The sequence below is a fragment of the Canis lupus genome, chromosome X (assembly GCF_003254725.2).
Source record: "Canis lupus dingo isolate Sandy chromosome X, ASM325472v2, whole genome shotgun sequence".
In the NCBI taxonomy this organism is placed as follows: Eukaryota; Metazoa; Chordata; class Mammalia; order Carnivora; family Canidae; genus Canis; species Canis lupus.
This window is the reverse complement of record NC_064281.1, coordinates 46,701,064-46,719,815: the sequence shown is the minus strand read 5'-3', so window position 1 is coordinate 46,719,815 and position 18,752 is coordinate 46,701,064. Positions and strand designations below refer to the sequence as shown.

Genomic DNA, 18,752 nt, shown 5'->3' with positions numbered 1-18,752 from the left:
CCACCCTTTCATTTTCAGGCTGTAGGTGTCCTTAGGTCTAAAATGAGTCTCTTGTAGACAGCAAATAGATGGGTCTTGCTCTTTTATCCAGTCCAATACCCTTCTCTTTTGATGGGATCATTTAGCCCATTCACATTCAGAGTAACTATTGAAAGACATGAATTTAGTGTCATCATAATACCTATTCAGTCCCTTTTTTTGTGGATTATTTCTTTGGGCTTCATCTTTGTTTTACAGGGTCCCCCTTAATGTTTCTCACAGAGCTGGTTTGGTGGTCACATATTCTTTCAGTTTCTTCCTATCTTGGAAGCTCTTTATCTCTCCTTCTATTCTGAATGAGAGCCTTGCTGGATAAAGTATTCTTGGCTGCATGTTATTCTCATTTAGTACCCTGAATATATCCTGCCAGCCCTTTCTAGTCTGCCAGGTCTCTGTGGAGAGGTGTGCTGTTAATCTAATCTTTCTCCCCATATAAGTTAAGAATCTCTTGCCTCTTGCTGCTTTAAGGATTTTCTTTTTATCTTTGGAATTTGCAAGTTTCACTATTAAATGTCGAGGTGATGAACAGTTTTATTGATTTTGGGGGAGGACCTCTCTATCTCCTGGATCTGAATGCCTGTTTCCTTCCCCAAATGAGGGAAGTTCTCAGCTATTATTTGTTCCAATATACTTTGTGGCACTCTGTCCCTCTCGACATCTTATGGAACCTCAATTATACATAGAATCTTCCTTGTCAGGCTATCATTTATTTGCCTTAGCCTTTTCTCATGGTCTCTTGTTTTTCTCTTTTTCCCTCAGCTTCCTTCCTTACCATCAACTTGTCTTCTATGTCACTCACTCTTTCTTCCACCTCATTAACCCTTGTCGTTAGGACCTCCAGTTTGGATTGCATCGCATTTAATTTACTTTTAATTTTTGCCTGATTAGATCTAAATTCTGCAATAATGAAGTCTCTAGAGTCCTTTATGTTTTATTCCAGAGCCACCAATAGCGCTATAATTGTGCTTCTGAATTGGCTTTCGGACATCGCATTGAAATCCAAATTCTGTAACTCTGTGGCCGAGAGTACTGTTTCCAGTTCTTTCTTTTGTGTTGAATTCTTCCTTCTAGTATTTTGTCCGTGCAGTGTGGCTGCATGAGTAGGCTGAGTCAAAAATATCAACCACGACCTAAGTAAATTCCACCCTTGATGTTTTTGACAAGGTCAGAGACCAGAAAATGAAAATGAAGATCAGAACAAAATAAAACAAAAGGACCTTTAAAGTGAAAAAATAAATTTTAAAACAAAGTAGTAAAAACTAAAAGGTTAAAAATCCCAAAGAAGAAAAAAAAAAGAAAAAGATAAAAAAGAGGAAAAAGAAAAAAAAATGGGTGGGGGCACTGGGAGATGGTGGTGAAGAAGCTGTATAGGAGGGAGAATATAGTCTACCTGAGGGGTCCTAGAAGATAGTCCTCTTGGTTCTGAGTGTATTGAGTTCTGTATGTTAGAAGAATGCCAAATCCAAATTTATATAAACCAGCAACACTTGTAGAAAGCCCCACCATTGACCACCAAAACATAAACAAGATAAAAGAGGTGGGCAGAATGGGAATGAAGAGAGATTATAGTCTCACAGAATGAACCAGCATGGTATTCCACTTGGTTCTGGGTGCATGCTGGTCATATTTTAGAAGGTATTAACTTCCGCCATTGTAGAACAAAATGAGGCAGAGAAAACAAAAAACACAAAACAAAACCTCATATCTCATGTATCTCCCAAAATTAATTTGAGTATGTTGAAGGGAATCCAGAAATGAAAAATATGTATAAGACATGTAATTATAGAAATATGAAAGTAAAAAAGGGAGAAACTTAAAAATGAAGACCTGGTAAAATATTGTAGTTAAGGTGTGAAAAGAGAAAAAATATTGGAAAATTTTAGTCTGGTATAAAAATCAGTTGTAATGGAAAAAGGAAAAAAAAACAGTTAAAAAAACAGAGGTGGGGGGGTCCCTCTAGTTCTATATACTATATTCCTTCAATATTCCCTTGGCCCTGGAGCTTTCCAGTGCTGCTTGATCAAGAACTTGCTCTTCCCCTGTTCTTCCAGCTGGTCTTCTGGGGGAGGGTTTGGCTGTGCTGATTATCAGGTGTTTGTGCCTGGGCAGAGATGCGCCACCCCTGCGCGGTGCTGGGCACAGTGGGAGCTGTTTTTCCTGTAAGACCTTTATTCTGGGCCAGCCCCACCCTTCCCAGGCACAAGGTGAAACAAGGAGGAAAAATAACAATGGCGGCTGCCAGGTTTCCAGCTCTGGAGTCAGCTCCCCACAAGTAACTAATTCAGTCTCCCAGTCCTCACTGGCCTATATGCTCCTGGGGCCAGCACGGGTATACTGATCTCCAAAGCTTGCAGGGCGCCCAGCGGCAGGAGAGTTCTTGCTGTCCTGTGCCCTCCCCTCTTCTGCCTGTCCCAGGGGGAATGCAGGATTCTTGGCTTTGTCTGCCTGGGTGTCCTGGGATCCTCGGCCCTGTGCTGCTGAAACTGTGATCCCAGGGGCCTCGGCTCCCGAAGGCATTGGGACACAGCCACTGGAGCTGGCCTGCCTAACCCACTGGCTTCTCCCAAATGCTCCAAGGACTGCACGCTCCAGCCCTTTACAAAAATCTGTCTGCAGTTTGCGGTGGGGCTTTGCCCAGGGCGCACTTCCTGTAATAGTGACTCTGGGAATCTGGAGGCTTCACTGCCCCTCCTGAGATTCAGCCTGATTTCCCTACTAAGCACTTTTCTGTTCGGGAATAATATGGCATGGATTTTTAAAGTTCCCGCTTCTCCAGGGCTGGGCTTTCCTGTCCCGGAGGCTTTTGCTACTCCACTTTAGCCTGACTCCTTGCAATTCCCCTCCCCAACTTTATTCTTTTATTCTTTATTTATTTGTTTGTTTATTTGTTTGTTTGTTTATTTATTTATTTATTTATTTATTTATTTATTTATTTATTTCCACCTTCCTACCTTGCTAAAAGCGAAAACTTTTCTCTCTGTAGCATTCCAAATGTTCTCCCTTTAAATCTGAGGTCGAATTTGTAGGTGTTCAGGATGTTTTGAAAGTTATCTAGGTAAATCTTGGAAACTAGCCCTTTATCTGATACGTCATTTGCAAATATCTTCTCCCATTCTGTAGGTTGTCTTTGACTTTTGTTGACTGTATCCTTTGCTGTGCAAAAGCTTCTTATCTTGATGAAGTCCCAATAGTTCATTTTTGCTTTTGTTTCTTTTGCCTTTGTGGATGTATCTTGCAAGAAGTTACTGTGGCCGAGTTCAAAAAGGGTGTTGCCTGTGTTCTTCTCTAGGATTTTGATGGAATCTTGTCTCACATTTAGATCTTTCATCCATTTTGAGTTTATCTTTGTGTATGGTGAAAGAGAGTGGTCTAGTTTCATTCTTCTGCATGTGGATGTCCAATTTTCCCAGCACCATTTATTGAAGAGACTGTCTTTCTTCCAATGGATAGTCTTTCCTCCTTTATCGAATATTAGTTGACCATAAAGTTCAGGGTCCACTTCTGGGTTCTCTATTCTGTTCCATTGATCTATGTGTCTGTTTTTGTGCCAGTACCACACTGTCTTGATGACCACAGCTTTGTAGTACAACCTGAAATCTGGCATTGTGATGCCCCCAGATATGGTTTTCTTTTTTAAAATTCCCCTGGCTATTCGGGGTCTTTTCTGATTCCACACAAATCTTAAAATAATTTGTTCTAACTCTCTGAAGAAAGTCCGTGGTATTTTGATAGGGATTGCATTAAACGTGTATATTGCCCTGGGTAACATTGACATTTTCACAATATTAATTCTGCCAATCCATGAGCATGGAATATTTTTCCATCTCTTTGTGTCTTCCTCAAGAACTTATTAAACTCAACACCAAAGAAACAAACAATCCAATCATGAAATGGGCAAAAGACATGAAGAGAAATCTCACAGAGGAAGACATAGACATGGCCAACATGCATATGAGAAAATGCTCCGCATCACTTGCCATCAGGGAAATACAAATCAAAACCACAATGAGATACCACCTCACACCAGTGAGAATGGGGCAAATTAACAAGGCAGGAAACAACAAATGTTGGAGAGGATGCAGAGAAAAGGGAACCCTCTTACATTGTTGGTGGGAATGTGAACTGGTGCAGCCACTCTGGAAAACTGTGTGGAGGTTCCTCAAAGAGTTAAAAATAGACCTGCCCTACGACCCAGCAATTGCACTGTTGGGGATTTACCCCAAAGATACAAATGCAATGAAACGCTGGGACACCTGCACCCCGATGTTTATAGCAGCAATGGCCACGATAGCCAAATTGTGGAAGGAGCCTCGGTGTCCAACGAAAGATGAATGGATAAAGAAGATGTGGTTTATGTATACAATGGAATATTACTCAGCTATTAGAAATGACAAATACCCACCATTTGCTTCAACGTGGATGGAACTGGAGGGTATTATGCTGAGTGAAGTAAGTCAGTCGGAGAAGGACAAACATTATATGTTCTCATTCATTTGGGGAATATAAATAATAGTGAAAGGGAATATAAGGGAAGGGAGAAGAAATGTGTGGGAAATATCAGAAAGGGAGACAGAACGTAAAGACTGCTAACTCTGGGAAATGAACTAGGGGTGGTAGAAGGGGAGGAGGGCAGGGGGTGGGAGTGAATGGGTGACGGGCACTGGGGCTTATTCTGTATGTTAGTAAATTGAACACCAATAAAAATAAATTTAAAAAAATATCAAAAAAAAAGTTATCTAGGTAAGTTGGTGGGACCAGGTGAGTTGAGAACTCCTACTCTCCACCATCTTGCTCCCTGATCCTGATATTTTACTTGTTTGTTTAAGTTATATAATCTGTTTCATTCTTTTAAAAAAATTTTATTTAAATACATTTTAATTAATATATACTGCATTATTATTTTGAGAGGTAGAATTCAGGGATTCATGAGTTGCATATAGCACCTGGTGCTCATTATTGCCAGTGCCCTCTTAATGCTTATCACCCAGCTACTCCATCCCCCACCCACCTCCCCTCCAGCAACCCTCAGTTTATTCCCTATAGTAAAAAGTTTCTTATGGTTTGCCTCCATCTCAGTTTCCTGGTATTTTATTTTTCCTTCCCTTTCCCTATGTTCATCTGTTTTTTTTCTTAAATTTCACCTATGAATGAAATCATATGGTATTGGTCTTTTTTGACTGACTTATTTCACTCAGATACCCTCTAGTTCCATTAATGTCATTGTAAATGGCAAGATTTTCATTTCATTTGCTGATATATATATATATATATATATATATATATATATATATATATATATCTTCTTTATCCATTTACCTGTCAATGGATGTCTGAACTCTTTCCATAGGCTGGCAATTGTGGGCATTGCTGCTATAAACATTGGGGTGCATGAGCCCCTTCAAATCACTATCTTTGTATCCTTTGGATAAAATACCTAGGAGTGCAATTGCTGGGTCATAGGATGACTCTTTTTTTTTTTAACATTTTGAGGAAACTCTGTATTGTTTTCCAGAATGGCTACATCAGTTTGCATTCCCACCAGAAGCCTAAGAGGGTTCCTCTTTCTCCACATCCTCACCAACATCTATTGTTTCCTTAGTTGTTAATTTCAGCTATTCTGACAGGTGTGAGGTGGTATCTCACTGTGATTTTGATTTGTATTTCCCAGATGCCAAGAGACATTGAACATTTGTTCGTATGTGTGTGTTAGTCATTTGTATGTCATCTTTGGAGAAATTTCTGTTCATGTCTTCTGCCCATTTCCTGACTGGATTTTTTTGTTTGTATGTTTTTGAGGGTTGAATTTGATAAGTTCTTTGTAGATTTTGGATACTAACCCTTTATCTGATAAAATATTTGTGACTATCCTCTCCCATTCCATAGATTTCTTTTAGTTTTGTTGACTGTTTCTTTTACTGTGCAAAAGAATTTTATCCTGATGAAGTCCTGATAGTTCCCTTTTGCTTTTTTTACCCTTGCCTTTAGAGACATGTCTAGCAAGAAATTGCTACAGCCAAGATCAAAGAGCATGCTGTCTGTGTTCTCCTCTAGGATTTTGATGGATTCCTGTCTCACATATAGATCTTTCATCCATTTTGAGTTTATCTTTGTGTATGGTGTAAGAAAGTGATCCAGTTTCATTCCTCTGCATGTTGCTGTCCAGTTTTCCCAACACCATTTGTTGAACAGACCATCTTTTTTCCATTGGATATTCTTTCCTGCTTTGTCAAAGATTAGTTGAACACAGAGTTGGGTGACCAATTCTGGGTTCTCTATTCTGTTCCATTGATCTATGTGTCTGTTTTTGTACCAGTACCATACTGTCCTGATGATTACAGCTTTGTAATACAGCTTGAAGTCCAGATTGTGATACCACCAGCTTTGGTTTTCTTTTTCAACATTCCGCTGGTTATTTGGGATCTTTTATGATTCCATAAAAATTTCAGGTTTGTTCCAGTTCTGTAAAAAATGCTGATGGTATTCTGATAGAGATTGCATTGAACATGTAGATGACTTTGCATAGCATAGACATTTTAACAGTATTTGTTCTTCCAATCAATGAGTATGGAGTTTTTCCATTTCTTTGTCTTACTCAATTTCTTTCATAAATGTTCTATTGTTTTCAGAGTACAGATCTTTTACCTCTTTGGTTAGGTTTATTCTAGGTGTCTTATATTTTTGCTGTGATTATAATTGAGATTGATTCCTTTGATTCCCTTTTCTATAAATTCATTGTTAGTGTAAAGAAATGCAACTGACTTCTGTGCTTTGATTTTATATCCTGTCACTTTACTGAAATCCTGTATCAGTTCTAGCAATTTGGGGGGAGGGGAGTATTTTGGGTTATCTAGATAGAGTATCATGTCATCTGCGAAGAGTGTATATTTGGTTTCTTCTTTGCCAATTTGGATGCCTTTTCTTTCTTTTTGGGTGCCTTTTCTTTCTTTTGGAAGGCTAGGACTTCCAGTATTATGTTGAACAACACTGGTGGGAGTGGACATCCCTGTCAGGTTCCTGAGCTTAGGGGAAATGCTCTGTTTTTCCCCATTGAAGTTGATATTCTCTATGTGTATTTCTTATAAGGCTTTTATGATATTGAAGTATATTTCTTCTATCCCTACACTGTGGAGAATTTTTAACAAGAAATATGTTGCATTTTGTCAAATGCTTTTTCTGCATCTATTAAAAGGATCATATGGTGCTTGTCCTTTCTTTTGTCAATGTGGTGTATCACGTTGATTGATTTGCAGATGTTGAACCACCCTTCCATCCCAGGAATAAATCCACTTGGTCATGATGAACAAACCTTTTAATGTACTGTTGGATCCTATTGAGTAGTATCTTGGTGAGAATTTTTGCATCCATGTTCATCATGGATATTGGTCTGTAATTCTCCTTTTTGGTGGGGCCTTTATCTGGTTTGGGGATCAAGGTAATGCTGGCCTCATAGAATAAGTTTGGAAGTTTTCCTTCCTTTTTTTATGTTTGAAACAGCTTCAGAAAAATAGGTATTAATTCTTCTTCAAGTTTGGTAGAATTCCTCTGGGAAGCCATCCAACCCTGAACCCTGGTGCTTTGGGATATTTCTGATTATTGCTCCGATTTCTTTCCTGGCTATGCATGAGTCTGTTCAGGTTTTCTATTTCTTCCTGGTTTAGTTTTGGTAGTTTATATGTTTCTTGTAATGCATTCATTTCTTCCAGATTGCCTAATTCATTGGCATATATTTGCTCATAATATTCTCTTATAACTGTTTGTATTTCTCCAGTATTGGTTGTGTTATTTATTTGGGTCCTTTCAATTATGAATCTTATAAATTCCTTCAAAGAACCAGCTCCTAGTTTTGTTTATCTGTTCTACTGTTTTTATTTCTCTATCATTGATTTATGCTCATATTTATTATTTCCCTTTTCCTGCTGGACTTAGACTTTATCTGCTGTTCTTTTCCAGCTCTTTCAGGTGTAAGGTTAGGTTCTGTATTTGAGATTTTTCTTGATTCTTGAGAAAGCCTGTATAACTACATACTTCTCTCTTAGGACTGTCTTTGCTGCAACTCAAAGGTTATGATGATCACAGCTTTATAATGTAGCTTTGTGATACCCCCCCAGTTTCAGTTTTCTTTTTCAACATTGCTGTGACTATTCAGGGTCTTTTCTGGTTCCATGTAAATCTTCAGATTACTTGTTCCAACTCTGCAAAAAAAAAAAGTCCATGATATTTTGATAGAGATTGCATTGAATGTGGATTTCTCTGGAGAGTATAGACATTTTAACAATATTTATTCTTCCAATCCATGAACTTGAAATGTTTTTTCCATCTCTTTGCATCTTCCTCAATGTCTTTCATTAGTGCTCTGTAGTTTTTAGAGAACAGATCCTTTACCTCTTTGGTTAGGTTTATTGCAAGGTATCTTATGATTTTTGGTGCAATTGTAAATTGGATTGATTCCTTAATTTCTCTTTCTTCAGTCTCATTGTTAGTGTATAGAAATGCCACTGATTTCTGTGTATTAATTTTGTATCCTGCCATGTTGCTGAGTTGCTGTTTGAGTTCTACCAACTTTGGGGTATGTCTTTTGGGTTATCCACATACAATATCATGTCATCTACAAAGAGTGAGAGTTTGACTTCTTCTTTGCCAATTTGAATGCCTTTTATATCTTTTTTTGTCTGATTGCTGGCGGTAGGACTTCTAGTACTATGTTGGACGACAGTAGTGAGAGTGGGCATCCCTGTCGTGTTCCTGACCTTAGGGAAAAATCTCTCAGTTTTTCCCCATTGAGAATTATTTTTGCTATGGGCTTTTTGTAGATGGCTTTTATGATATTGAGGTATGTTTTCTCTATCCCTACATTTTGAAGAGTTTTAATGAAGAAAAGATGCGGTATTTTGTCAAATACTTTTCCTGCATCAATTGAGAGGATCACATGTTTCTTGTCTTTTCTTTCTTTAATGTGATCTATCACAATGATTGATTTGTCAGTGTTGAGCCACACTTGCATCCCAGGAATACATCCCACTTGGTCGTAGTAAATATTCTTAGTGAGTATTTTGATATCCATGTTCATCAGGAATATTGATCTGTAATTCTTTTTGATCAGGTCTTTGTCTTGTTTTAGGGTCAAGGTAATACTGGCCTCATTGAAGGAGTTTAGAAGTTTTTGTTCAATTCTATCCTTTGAAACAGCTTCAGTAGAATTGTTATTATTTCTTCTTTAAATGTTTGGTAGAATTCCCCTGGTGTTTTCATTTTCTTTTGCTTACATGTATTTTTTTTGTTTTTATTTATTTTTATTTTTTATTTTTTATAAATTTATTTTTTATTGGTGTTCAATTTGCCAACATACAGAATAACACCCAGTGCTCATCCCGTCAAGTGCCCCCCTCAGTGCCTGTCACCCATTCACCCCCACCCCCGCCCTCCTCCTTTTCCACCACCCCTAGTTCGTTTCCCAGAGTTAGGAGTCTTCATGTTCTGTCTCCCTTTCTGATATTTCCTACCCATTTCTTCTCTCTTCCCTTCTATTCCCTTTCACTATTATTTATATTCCCAAAATGAATGAGACCATATAATGTTTGTCCTTCTCCTATTGACTTATTTCACTCAGCATAATACCCTCCAGTTCCATCCACGTTGAAACAAATGGTGGGTATTTGTCATTTCTAATGGCTGAGTAATATTCCATTGTATACATGTATTTTTTTTAATTCCTCTTTACTTTCCTGGTAACTCGTTCATTCTATAGTAGGATATTCTTAGCCTCCCTGTGTTTGTGGCCCTTTCAAGTTTTTTTTGTGTTATTGACTTTAGGCTTCATAGCATTGTGGTCTGAAAATATACATGGTATTATCTCAAAATTTTTGTACCAGTTGAGGCCTGATTTGTTTCCCAGTATGAGGTCTATTCTCAAGAATGTTCCACGTGCACTTGAACGGAATATGTATTCTGCTGTTTTAGAGTTAAATACTATCAATGTATCTGTGAAGTCCATCTGGTCCACTGTGCCATTCAAATCCCTTGTTTCCTTGCTGATCTCTGTTCAGATGATCTTTCCATTGTTGAGAGTGGGGTGTTAAAATCCCCTACTATTATTGTATTATTATCAATGAGGTTTTTTAAAATTTTGTTATTAACTCAGCCCCTTACTGCTTTCAGAATTATCTGTCTTTGTATTTTGTAAGTTTCACTATAATATGTCATGGTGTCAACCTGTTTTTGTTGATTTTGAGGGGAGTTCTCTGTGCCTCTTGTGCTCAAGTGCTTGTTTCCTTCCCCAGATTAGGGAAGTTCTCAGCTATAATTTGTTCAAATTAACCTTTTGCACCCTTTTCCCACTCTTCTTCTGTGACTCCTATAATACAAATATTCTTGTGCTATTTGGAAATGCTGAGTTCCCTAAGTCTACCTTTATGATGAAAATCTGTTCCAGGACTGAGCATTATCACCTAACTCTTCCCTTGTTAGGCAGTCGATAGCCATGTCATCCCAATTCCAGGGCCCAGCCACAGCTTTATGATCTACTAGTTTTCTTTGCCTTTTTTTTAGCTTCATTATTTTCCATAATTGTATCTTTTATATCACCTATTCTTTCCTCTGCTTCTTCAATCCTCTTTGTGATTATATCCAGTCTGTTTTGCATCTCAGTTATAGCATTTTTCATTTCAGCTTGACTAGTTTTTAGGTCCTTTGTCTCTGTAGCAAGGATTTCTCTTGTGTCTTCTATGCTTTTTTTTCAAGCCCAGCTAGTAATATTATGAGCATGAGCGTTCTAAATTCTTGTTCAGATATATTGCCTACATCTGTTTTTAGTAAGTCCCTGGCTGTAATTTCTTCTTGAACTTTGTTTTGAGGAGAGCTCCTCCATCTTGTCATTTTGGTTACATTTCTGTCTTTCGTGTGTTATGAAAGCTTGTTTTGTTTCCTGCACCTGAGAGTAATGCTATATTTAAAAAGCGGTCATACAATGTCCAGGGCTTGGCACTTCAGAAAGTGTTTCTGATATATGCTGTGTGCACTCTGATGTTTTGGCTGTCCTTTACTGCTGGTCAGTCCTCTGCAGAGTTCCTCCTTGTTTGCAGTGGGGAACATTTGAACCTTTAGGTATGCTTTGATTTTTGTTGTTGTTGTTTTTGTTGAAATAAACCTGTCATACTATCTCCCTCCAACTGTAGAAATCTTTCTTCCAATACTCAAATCAGTTCCTTGGGTGTCCCAAGGGATCTGACCTCCATAAATCTGTGTTCAAGGAATGAGGAAAGCCCATGGTCCCTGTACTTCACCACCATCTTAACTCCTCCCCCACCATCATTGCCGTCTGGCTTCTAATGTGACTAAGAAGTCTATAGTCAATCTAATTGTTGTTTACCTTCCCTAAGACTGCTATTAAGATCTTTTATCTTCATTGCTTTTATGTTCCACTCAGATATATCTGAACATTTTTTTCATTTATTTTGCTTATGATTAGTTAGACTTCCTAAATTTGAGAATTGGGATTCTTCCTCAATTCTAGAAACCCTCAGACATTCTGTCTTTATCCTTTTTTCATGTTTCCTAACTTCTTATTTTTTATGTCTTTGCTGCCTTCTGAGTAATTTCTTCAGCTCTATCTTCCAAATCACTATTTCCTAAGTTGTATCTAAACTTTTGTTTACTCAATCCATTTAGTTTTCAATTTTAATAAATGTATTTTTCATTTATACAAATTCTATTATGTTTATTTCAAATCTACATCATATATTTAATAGCATTGTACTTCTTCCTCAGATTATTATTCCATCTTTTATTTCTTTATAAATTTCAAACATATTTATTTTATATTGTGGATCCTTTATCTTAAGTTTTTAAGGTTCTCCTCTCATTGTTTCTGTTTATTTTCACTTGTGATAGCTTATTTCCCTTGCATGTTATGTGATTTACAGTTTGGTAAATTTTGTATATAAGAATTCTGCACAGAATAAGTTGAGAGGATCCAGAGATAATTTCCCTTTGCTTCTTCCAGACACTTCTGGTAACTAATGATTAAAATTGCTTTTTATTAAACCCTCATCTTAGCATTTTCTAAAACACATGAATATTGTAAATCTGAACCACAAACCCACCTGATGGTAGGCTTGTGGTTAATGTATTATTATAGGAAGATTTTCCTATTTTTCCACTGAGTAAGCAGAGGCAGATAAATGTCATTGTTTCCTTTTGCCTGTGGATATATATTTCTTCTAGTTTACACTTCTAAGGATGTAGCCCTTTGAGGGTCTCAGATTTGTGTGAAAAGTTCAGTCCCAATTCTCCACCTTGCAAACATCTAAGGTATTGCCTTCTGTCTCTATAAGGTTTTAAAATCTCAAGCCTCTCATTTACTGTAATTGATAAATGCCCCCCAAGGCAACATCCACTTACCTCTCTCTATCTTTATTTTTTTCCAAGTTTTTCTCCATTTTGGAACCCTACATTCATGTTTCTTTTATTTTTTTGAGAGTACGGCAGGCCAAACATTTATTTTATCTAGCTTTTCCAGGAATTTTATATTGAGAAGTTTTATTATTGTTGTTATTTAGTCCACTGTATTGAATGCTCCCATTTAGTAGATGAAAAACTAAGACACTAAAAATGAATTGCATGACTTAACATTATACTACTGGGTCAAAAACTGAGCTGTGCCAGAACCAACTTTTCCTGATTCCTAGTCCTGAGTTGTTTTCTGAGCAAATCTCCTCATCTACCTTTTTTTACCCAAAATTTCTGTTATTCTTAGTCCTATGAAGATCTGGTTCAGCGTCTGGAGCCAGTTATAATGGAGCTAGAACGGCAGGAAAATGTACTGGTGATCTGCCACCAGGCTGTCATGCGATGCCTCCTTGCCTACTTCCTGGATAAGAGCTCAGGTACCGCACTCCTCTCTGTTCCTGGCACAGGAAGCTGGATAAGATTTGGGATCCTGACACCAGCTGTCTGTAGTTTATATCTTAGTAGCTAAGAGCACAGCATCTAGAACAAAAATTCTTGAGTTCAAATTCTTGCTCTGTCACATACTAGCTTTGGCAAATTACTTAAGCCTCTCTGGCCTCAATTTCCTCATCTGTAAAATGGGGAGAACAATAATGATGTTTAAATAAATTAACATATGTAAAGAGCTTAGGACAGTGCATGACACACAGTATGGGCTATATAGGTGTTAGTTGCTGTTACTAATATTAGTATTATTCTGAGTTAATGTTTTCAAAGCCAGCCTTAACAGTATGTATCAACCTGAAAAGGCTGAGGGTACTTTTCTGAAACATGCTGTCATCAGGTGGTAATGGGACTTTTTGTTGCCTCCTGACCCTGATTATAGGCTTCTGCCTTTGCCGTGGGGATGATTTCTCCCAAGATAGTGATATTTTAATTTTATTTTTTAAATGATGATTTCTTTCTTAAAAGATATCTAGATATTGTAGTTTACAAAGTATCTATAGGCTGACAACATATACTGAACTGCAACCTAGGGCAGGGAACCTGGCAAAGGACTGTTATGTCACTCTTTGGCATGATAGTTCATTTCTGATGTGGATGCTGAAGTATTGGCACCTCCAGGATACTGTGAGGGTATGTATGGACCTTGCAAATTTATATTTCAAAGTTATATTGTGCAATGTCCTGCAGACTTGAATCTTCTGTACTATGCTAGTTTCCAAATAAAGAGTATTTGGATATGGAGTCATCCAAAATGAAACCCAGGGAACTTGAGAACTTGACATTGGACAAGTTATTTCTTCTGCCTGGTCCTCAATCTCCTCACTGGAAAAGGTGATGGGTTTGGGGTGAGGGTTCTTGTGCTACTAAATTTCTGATAACTTCCCATCTCTATTGCTCAGTACTATCTTTGAGACTGTGAGGCAAGCACTGTAACCCCGACTGTGCAGATGAGGAAATGGAGGCTCTGAGAGATGAAGGAACTTGCCCAAGGTTACAGGGCTCAGAGAATAAGGGAGGGGTGTCAATCTCATGTACTTTCCAGAGGACTTCCCTCACAGATATGCGTAGATTGAAGGAAGAGCACATGTACCTGCTATTCTCACACCGCTTTAAACACTTCCTGATTATTCATGCACAGGTGACACCAGCTGCTCCCAGTTGCCCTGAGAGCTGGCCCAGGCAGTGCTGGGTACATGTTTTTACCCCTATTAGTCAGTGAGGAAACACTTGGATCCCAGAGAGATGATGTGACAGGGAAAGCAGACCCATAGGACCTCAGAGCTGGGGCACCCTCAGAGTACATCTAACCCAATTTTGTGCTGGGAGAGGTAGGAACTCTGAGGGCCAGAGAAAGAAAAGGCTGGGCCAAGGTTACTTGTCCAGGTGGTGGCAGAGCTAAGTCAGAGACCTCAGGCAAGTCACTTGCCTTCTCTGAGTCCATTTTGTTATGTGTGCCATGTGGATCAGTAACCCCTGTAGAGTATTGGCAAAGATAGAATGAGATCTTGTACCCAAAGCACTGGGCCCCCAGGGCCTGACAATTATGATGACAAAGATGATGAGGAGGAGCAGGATGGATGCCCAGGATATCGCCAAACCTGATGTCTCAGGAAGCCAGGAATGTAGTGGCAGCCTTAAAAGCCCAGGATGAACCTTGAGGGCAGGGAAGCCATGTGAGGTTTGGTTCTGGCTCATTGAAGGAAGATGGGAAGTGGTAAGGGCACTCTGGGTGGGTGAGAGGGCTGATGTTGGAGAGTAGTGAGAGCTGGGAGTGTCACTCCCACAACCCTATGAGCCCCTCCAAGGCAGTGGCAGCTGGCTGCAGGGGGCATAGCATGCATTTAGCCTCAGAGGGTCTTAGGTTCAAGTCCCAGTGCTGCTGCTTCCTGACTGTGACATGGGACAAGTGTCCTCTCAGAGCCTTAGTTCTTCATCCATGGAATGGGCCTGATCATTTCCTCCTCTCAGAGATGTCTAATAAATGAAAACCTAGGCTCATTTAATAAATGGTATGTGAATATTCAAAACAACTTTATGAATAATAAACAGTCAACAACTGGAAACAAGTGAATAGAGAAATGCCTATTGACAAGTGTGAGAAGAGTCAGAGAATGCAGGCCTGGGCTGGAGAGAAAATTGTGGGAGCTGCCAAAGTACATGTACACCTATTCAAGGGCCCTGGTACATAGCAAGGTCTCAGAAAATACTTGCCAAGACAAAGTTGTGGGCCTTCATACTAAAAGAGCCTGTGGAAGGCCTGAGGCGGAGGGCAGGAGGAAGGTCTGCCTTGGTTTCATGTTTGCCCTGTGAGTGAAGAAGAGATAGGCCACATCCCAGATGACCATCCTGTCCTTCCTGGGGAACTCACAGTCTTTCCACGTTCCCCAAGGTCCTCCTTCCTTTCTGCTCTAGAGGACACCCTTCTGCATTCTTCCTTACTACCCACCCTGCTCTCAGCACTGCTTACAGAGTGGGGGAGTGTAACCCTAATGAAGCTGACCATAAGGAAAGGGGTATGGCAGAGGAGGCCTGAGGAATGGTACCCTCCCCAGTACCCTTTCTCTGATGGCTACTTTATCCTCCTTTCCAGATGAGCTGCCATATCTCAAGTGTCCTTTGCACACAGTGCTTAAACTCACACCTGTGGCTTATGGTGAGTGCCTCCACCCTCATCTGTGGAAAGACACATAGAAGGCATGAGCATGCTTCCAGTGTATACCATTTGCCCAAGAGAGTAATGGGGGTAGTTTCTGGGGTGGATAATTGTAAGTCCTGGTGAAATAAGAATTGGCAATAATAGGATGAAAACAGGGAAGAACTAGGATGGCCTCTAAATCCAAAAGCTGCCCTCAACTCTCTTTGGCTCTATCAAAGCACCAAGCATGGAACACTAAGCTGTAAAAGAGAAGGTGCATGAAGGGGACAGAGGAATTAGTGTAAGTCAGGGCCAGATCAAAGAAAGAGCTCAAAGATTGGTCTGGTCAATTTAGACTCTTTCTTGAGACATTAGTTTGCTATGAAATATTCATAAGCAGGGAAGAGACAGACTCAAATATCTTCTAAGGTATGAATATGAAAGACAGTGTGCTGAAGCCCAGAGTAAGTTGTGGTCCACAGGGCTGGAGCTAAGAGGGACTTCCATAGGCATTGGGCTTCCTCTGCCAGCCCCAGGCCCCAGTGATACCACTCTCCTTTATCTTCAGGCTCCCAGAACTCCCTTGTGAACTTCCAGACCTCTGTTGATGCCATAACCATTTTTGTCCTCTAAATAAGTTTTTTTTAAGATTTTATTTATTTATTCATGAGAGACAGAGAGAGAGGCAGAGACACAGTCAGAGGAAGAAGCAGGCGGCTCCTTGCAGGAAGCCCAATGCTGGACTCCATCCCCAGACCCAGGATCATGCCCTGAGACGAAGGCAAAGGCTCAACCACTGAGCCACCCAGGCATCCCTGTCCTCTAAATAAATTTTACCTGGGACTCATTGTCCCAAGGCAGTAGCTCTAAGGCTTTTCCACCACTTCAGCACTTAACACAGCTTAGAAGATCTATAGGGCTCTACCACTATTATATACATTAGATTGCTGTCTCACAGAGCACAAGACTTGGGGGGAATCCTTAGAGATCATCTATTCTCATCTCCTTCCTATTCCCATTTGAGCAACTGAGGCTCAGAGAACTCTGAGACTATTAGGGGCAGCTGAGAAGATACCTCATTGGCTTCTCTTAGATCTGGTGTCTTCCCCATACATCACTCAGCAGATCTACATTCCCTGTCCTGCAGAGCAGTCACAATCTACATGGTGTGGGGCTGGGGGTATAGGTAGTGATAAGTGAGGGAGTGAATGACACCTTGGGGAAGATTTGTGCTTACCTTGGGGGCTTATGGATGGACTGGCTGTTCTTTTCTGAGGCTGCAAAGTGGAGTCCATCTACCTGAACGTGGAAGCCGTAAACACGCACCGGGAGAAACCTGAGGTAGGTGAGGGGCTCTGTGGCCTAAGTTGGCACATGGTGAAAGCACCCACCTGCACAGAAAGGCTGGCCCAATCCCACAGAGCTTGAGTGTCTCGTACCAACAGGTAGAATAACCAGCACCAAAAAATGCAGGAACTGTGGCCCAGGCCTGAAGTGCCATTGAGATGCAGGGCTACAGCAATGCCTACCCGAAAGTCCTCAAGTTGAGATTCCCCAGAGGCTTGCCTGAGAAAAATGTAACGATCAAGGCCTGGCTGAAGGAGGAGAGCCTGGCAGTGAGAACAAGAGGCGGGGAAGGGGCTGGGGCTCTACAGTGCTGGCTCCTTCCTATTAATCCTGGGCTCTCTCCTCTCAGAATGTGGACATCACCCGAGAACCTGAAGAAGCCCTGGACACTGTCCCTGCCCACTATTGAGCCCTTTCCAAGAAGTGAAACTGCCTTTGCTCTCATTGTCTCACACCTTTTAAGAGCTGCTGTCCTTGTACTTCCTTTACCTTAAGACCCTGGACTTGGCCTCACTGAAAGAGCCTTGCTTCCAGTGAAGAAGCCCTCAGCAGCTTCGAAACACATCTTGATTTCTAGCTACAACCAAGGAGGTGTCTAGCTCTGAATGAAACTTTTTCTAAGTTAATAAATCCTTATTAATAATAAAGACTTCTCTTGCTGCTTACAAAAGGGGAGAGGAAGGCATTGTGAGGTTTCCCCCACAAGATCTTCTTAAGATCCCAACCTTGTGAAGTGCCTCTGGTGTTGTGGGGTGTGGAATGGATGAGGGCTTACTGGAGGGAAGGGTTCTGGGGTAGCAACTCTAAAAGTGAGGGAGGAGATATGTCTCTGTGAGGACCTATGGCCTCATTTCTTGGTGGGCAGCATAGCTGAGGACCTGACACCTTCATTCCTACACTCAGAAGAATTTGTAACTAGACCACAGTGTTCCTCTCTTCTCCAACTCCTGCTGCCATCCTGAATGATTTCACTGTCCATACAAATGATCCAAATAATAATCTGCCCTCCAAGTCCCCTGACCCCTCAAAACAATGATCATTTTCCCCTTAGCCATCTACTCTATAGACCATCTAGACACCCCACACCCAGTATGACTTCTTTAATACAAGGATCTCACTATCTGACCACTGGCCCCCAGTCCTTACAACTCTCTGTGTCATCTGCAGGATCCCTAGAAACATGCCTCCCACATAGTAGGCATGTGTATAGTATTTCCTGAATGAACAAGATTTGTTCTTGTACTGCATCAAGAGTATAATCCTTTGATTCCTCAATTGTCTTCCAATCTATCATCTTTTCCTCCTCATTGTTCCTCCATCCTTAGACAGCTTGAATCCTATGTTCCATTTCTTTAGCCACTCTTCATGCACCGAGGTATCAGCAACGCAGGGATAAAGAGACAGACTCATGTACTCACTGCCTTGATTCCTTTGTTCTTCCATCATAGCCACCAGCAAGCCCCAAACCTTGTATCACCTTTTTCATATCACCTTTTTTGGGAAGATCTACTGTTTGAAACAAACCTACATTTATCTGCTTCCACAGCCACCCTTAAATCCTATTCAAAGTCAGGGTCACCCTCTATTCCCTGGCACTCTATCCCATCCCACCTTGTCAGGCATGGGCTACTTCAGTCCATTCTTGACTATTATAGAATATCTATCTCCTTTATTGGCTTTTGCCCCTACACTCTGCAACATGTTCAGATCTCTCTTTCCTATCTCAAGAAAACCCTCCCTTGTTCTTGTGTCTACCTCTATTCTTATACAGCCTATCTCT

The 18,752-nt window shown here is 40.3% G+C and overlaps 1 protein-coding gene across 7 annotated transcripts in view; it reads left to right on the top strand.

Annotated features, from left to right (window-relative positions):
• Positions 1-17,619, top strand: part of PFKFB1 (6-phosphofructo-2-kinase/fructose-2,6-biphosphatase 1) — a 73,847-nt gene extending 56,228 nt beyond the window's left edge. For all 7 annotated transcript variants that reach the window (XM_035712187.1, XM_025468520.2, XM_035712186.1 and 4 more), the window contains 4 exons: positions 12,791-12,920; positions 15,581-15,643; positions 16,902-16,966; positions 17,322-17,619. In XM_035712187.1, the coding sequence (XP_035568080.1) occupies positions 12,791-12,920; positions 15,581-15,643; positions 16,902-16,966; positions 17,322-17,381 (318 nt within the window). In that variant the 3' untranslated portion in view covers positions 17,382-17,619. The remainder of the gene's footprint in view (positions 1-12,790; positions 12,921-15,580; positions 15,644-16,901; positions 16,967-17,321) is intronic.
• Positions 17,620-18,752: the final 1,133 nt, after the last annotated feature.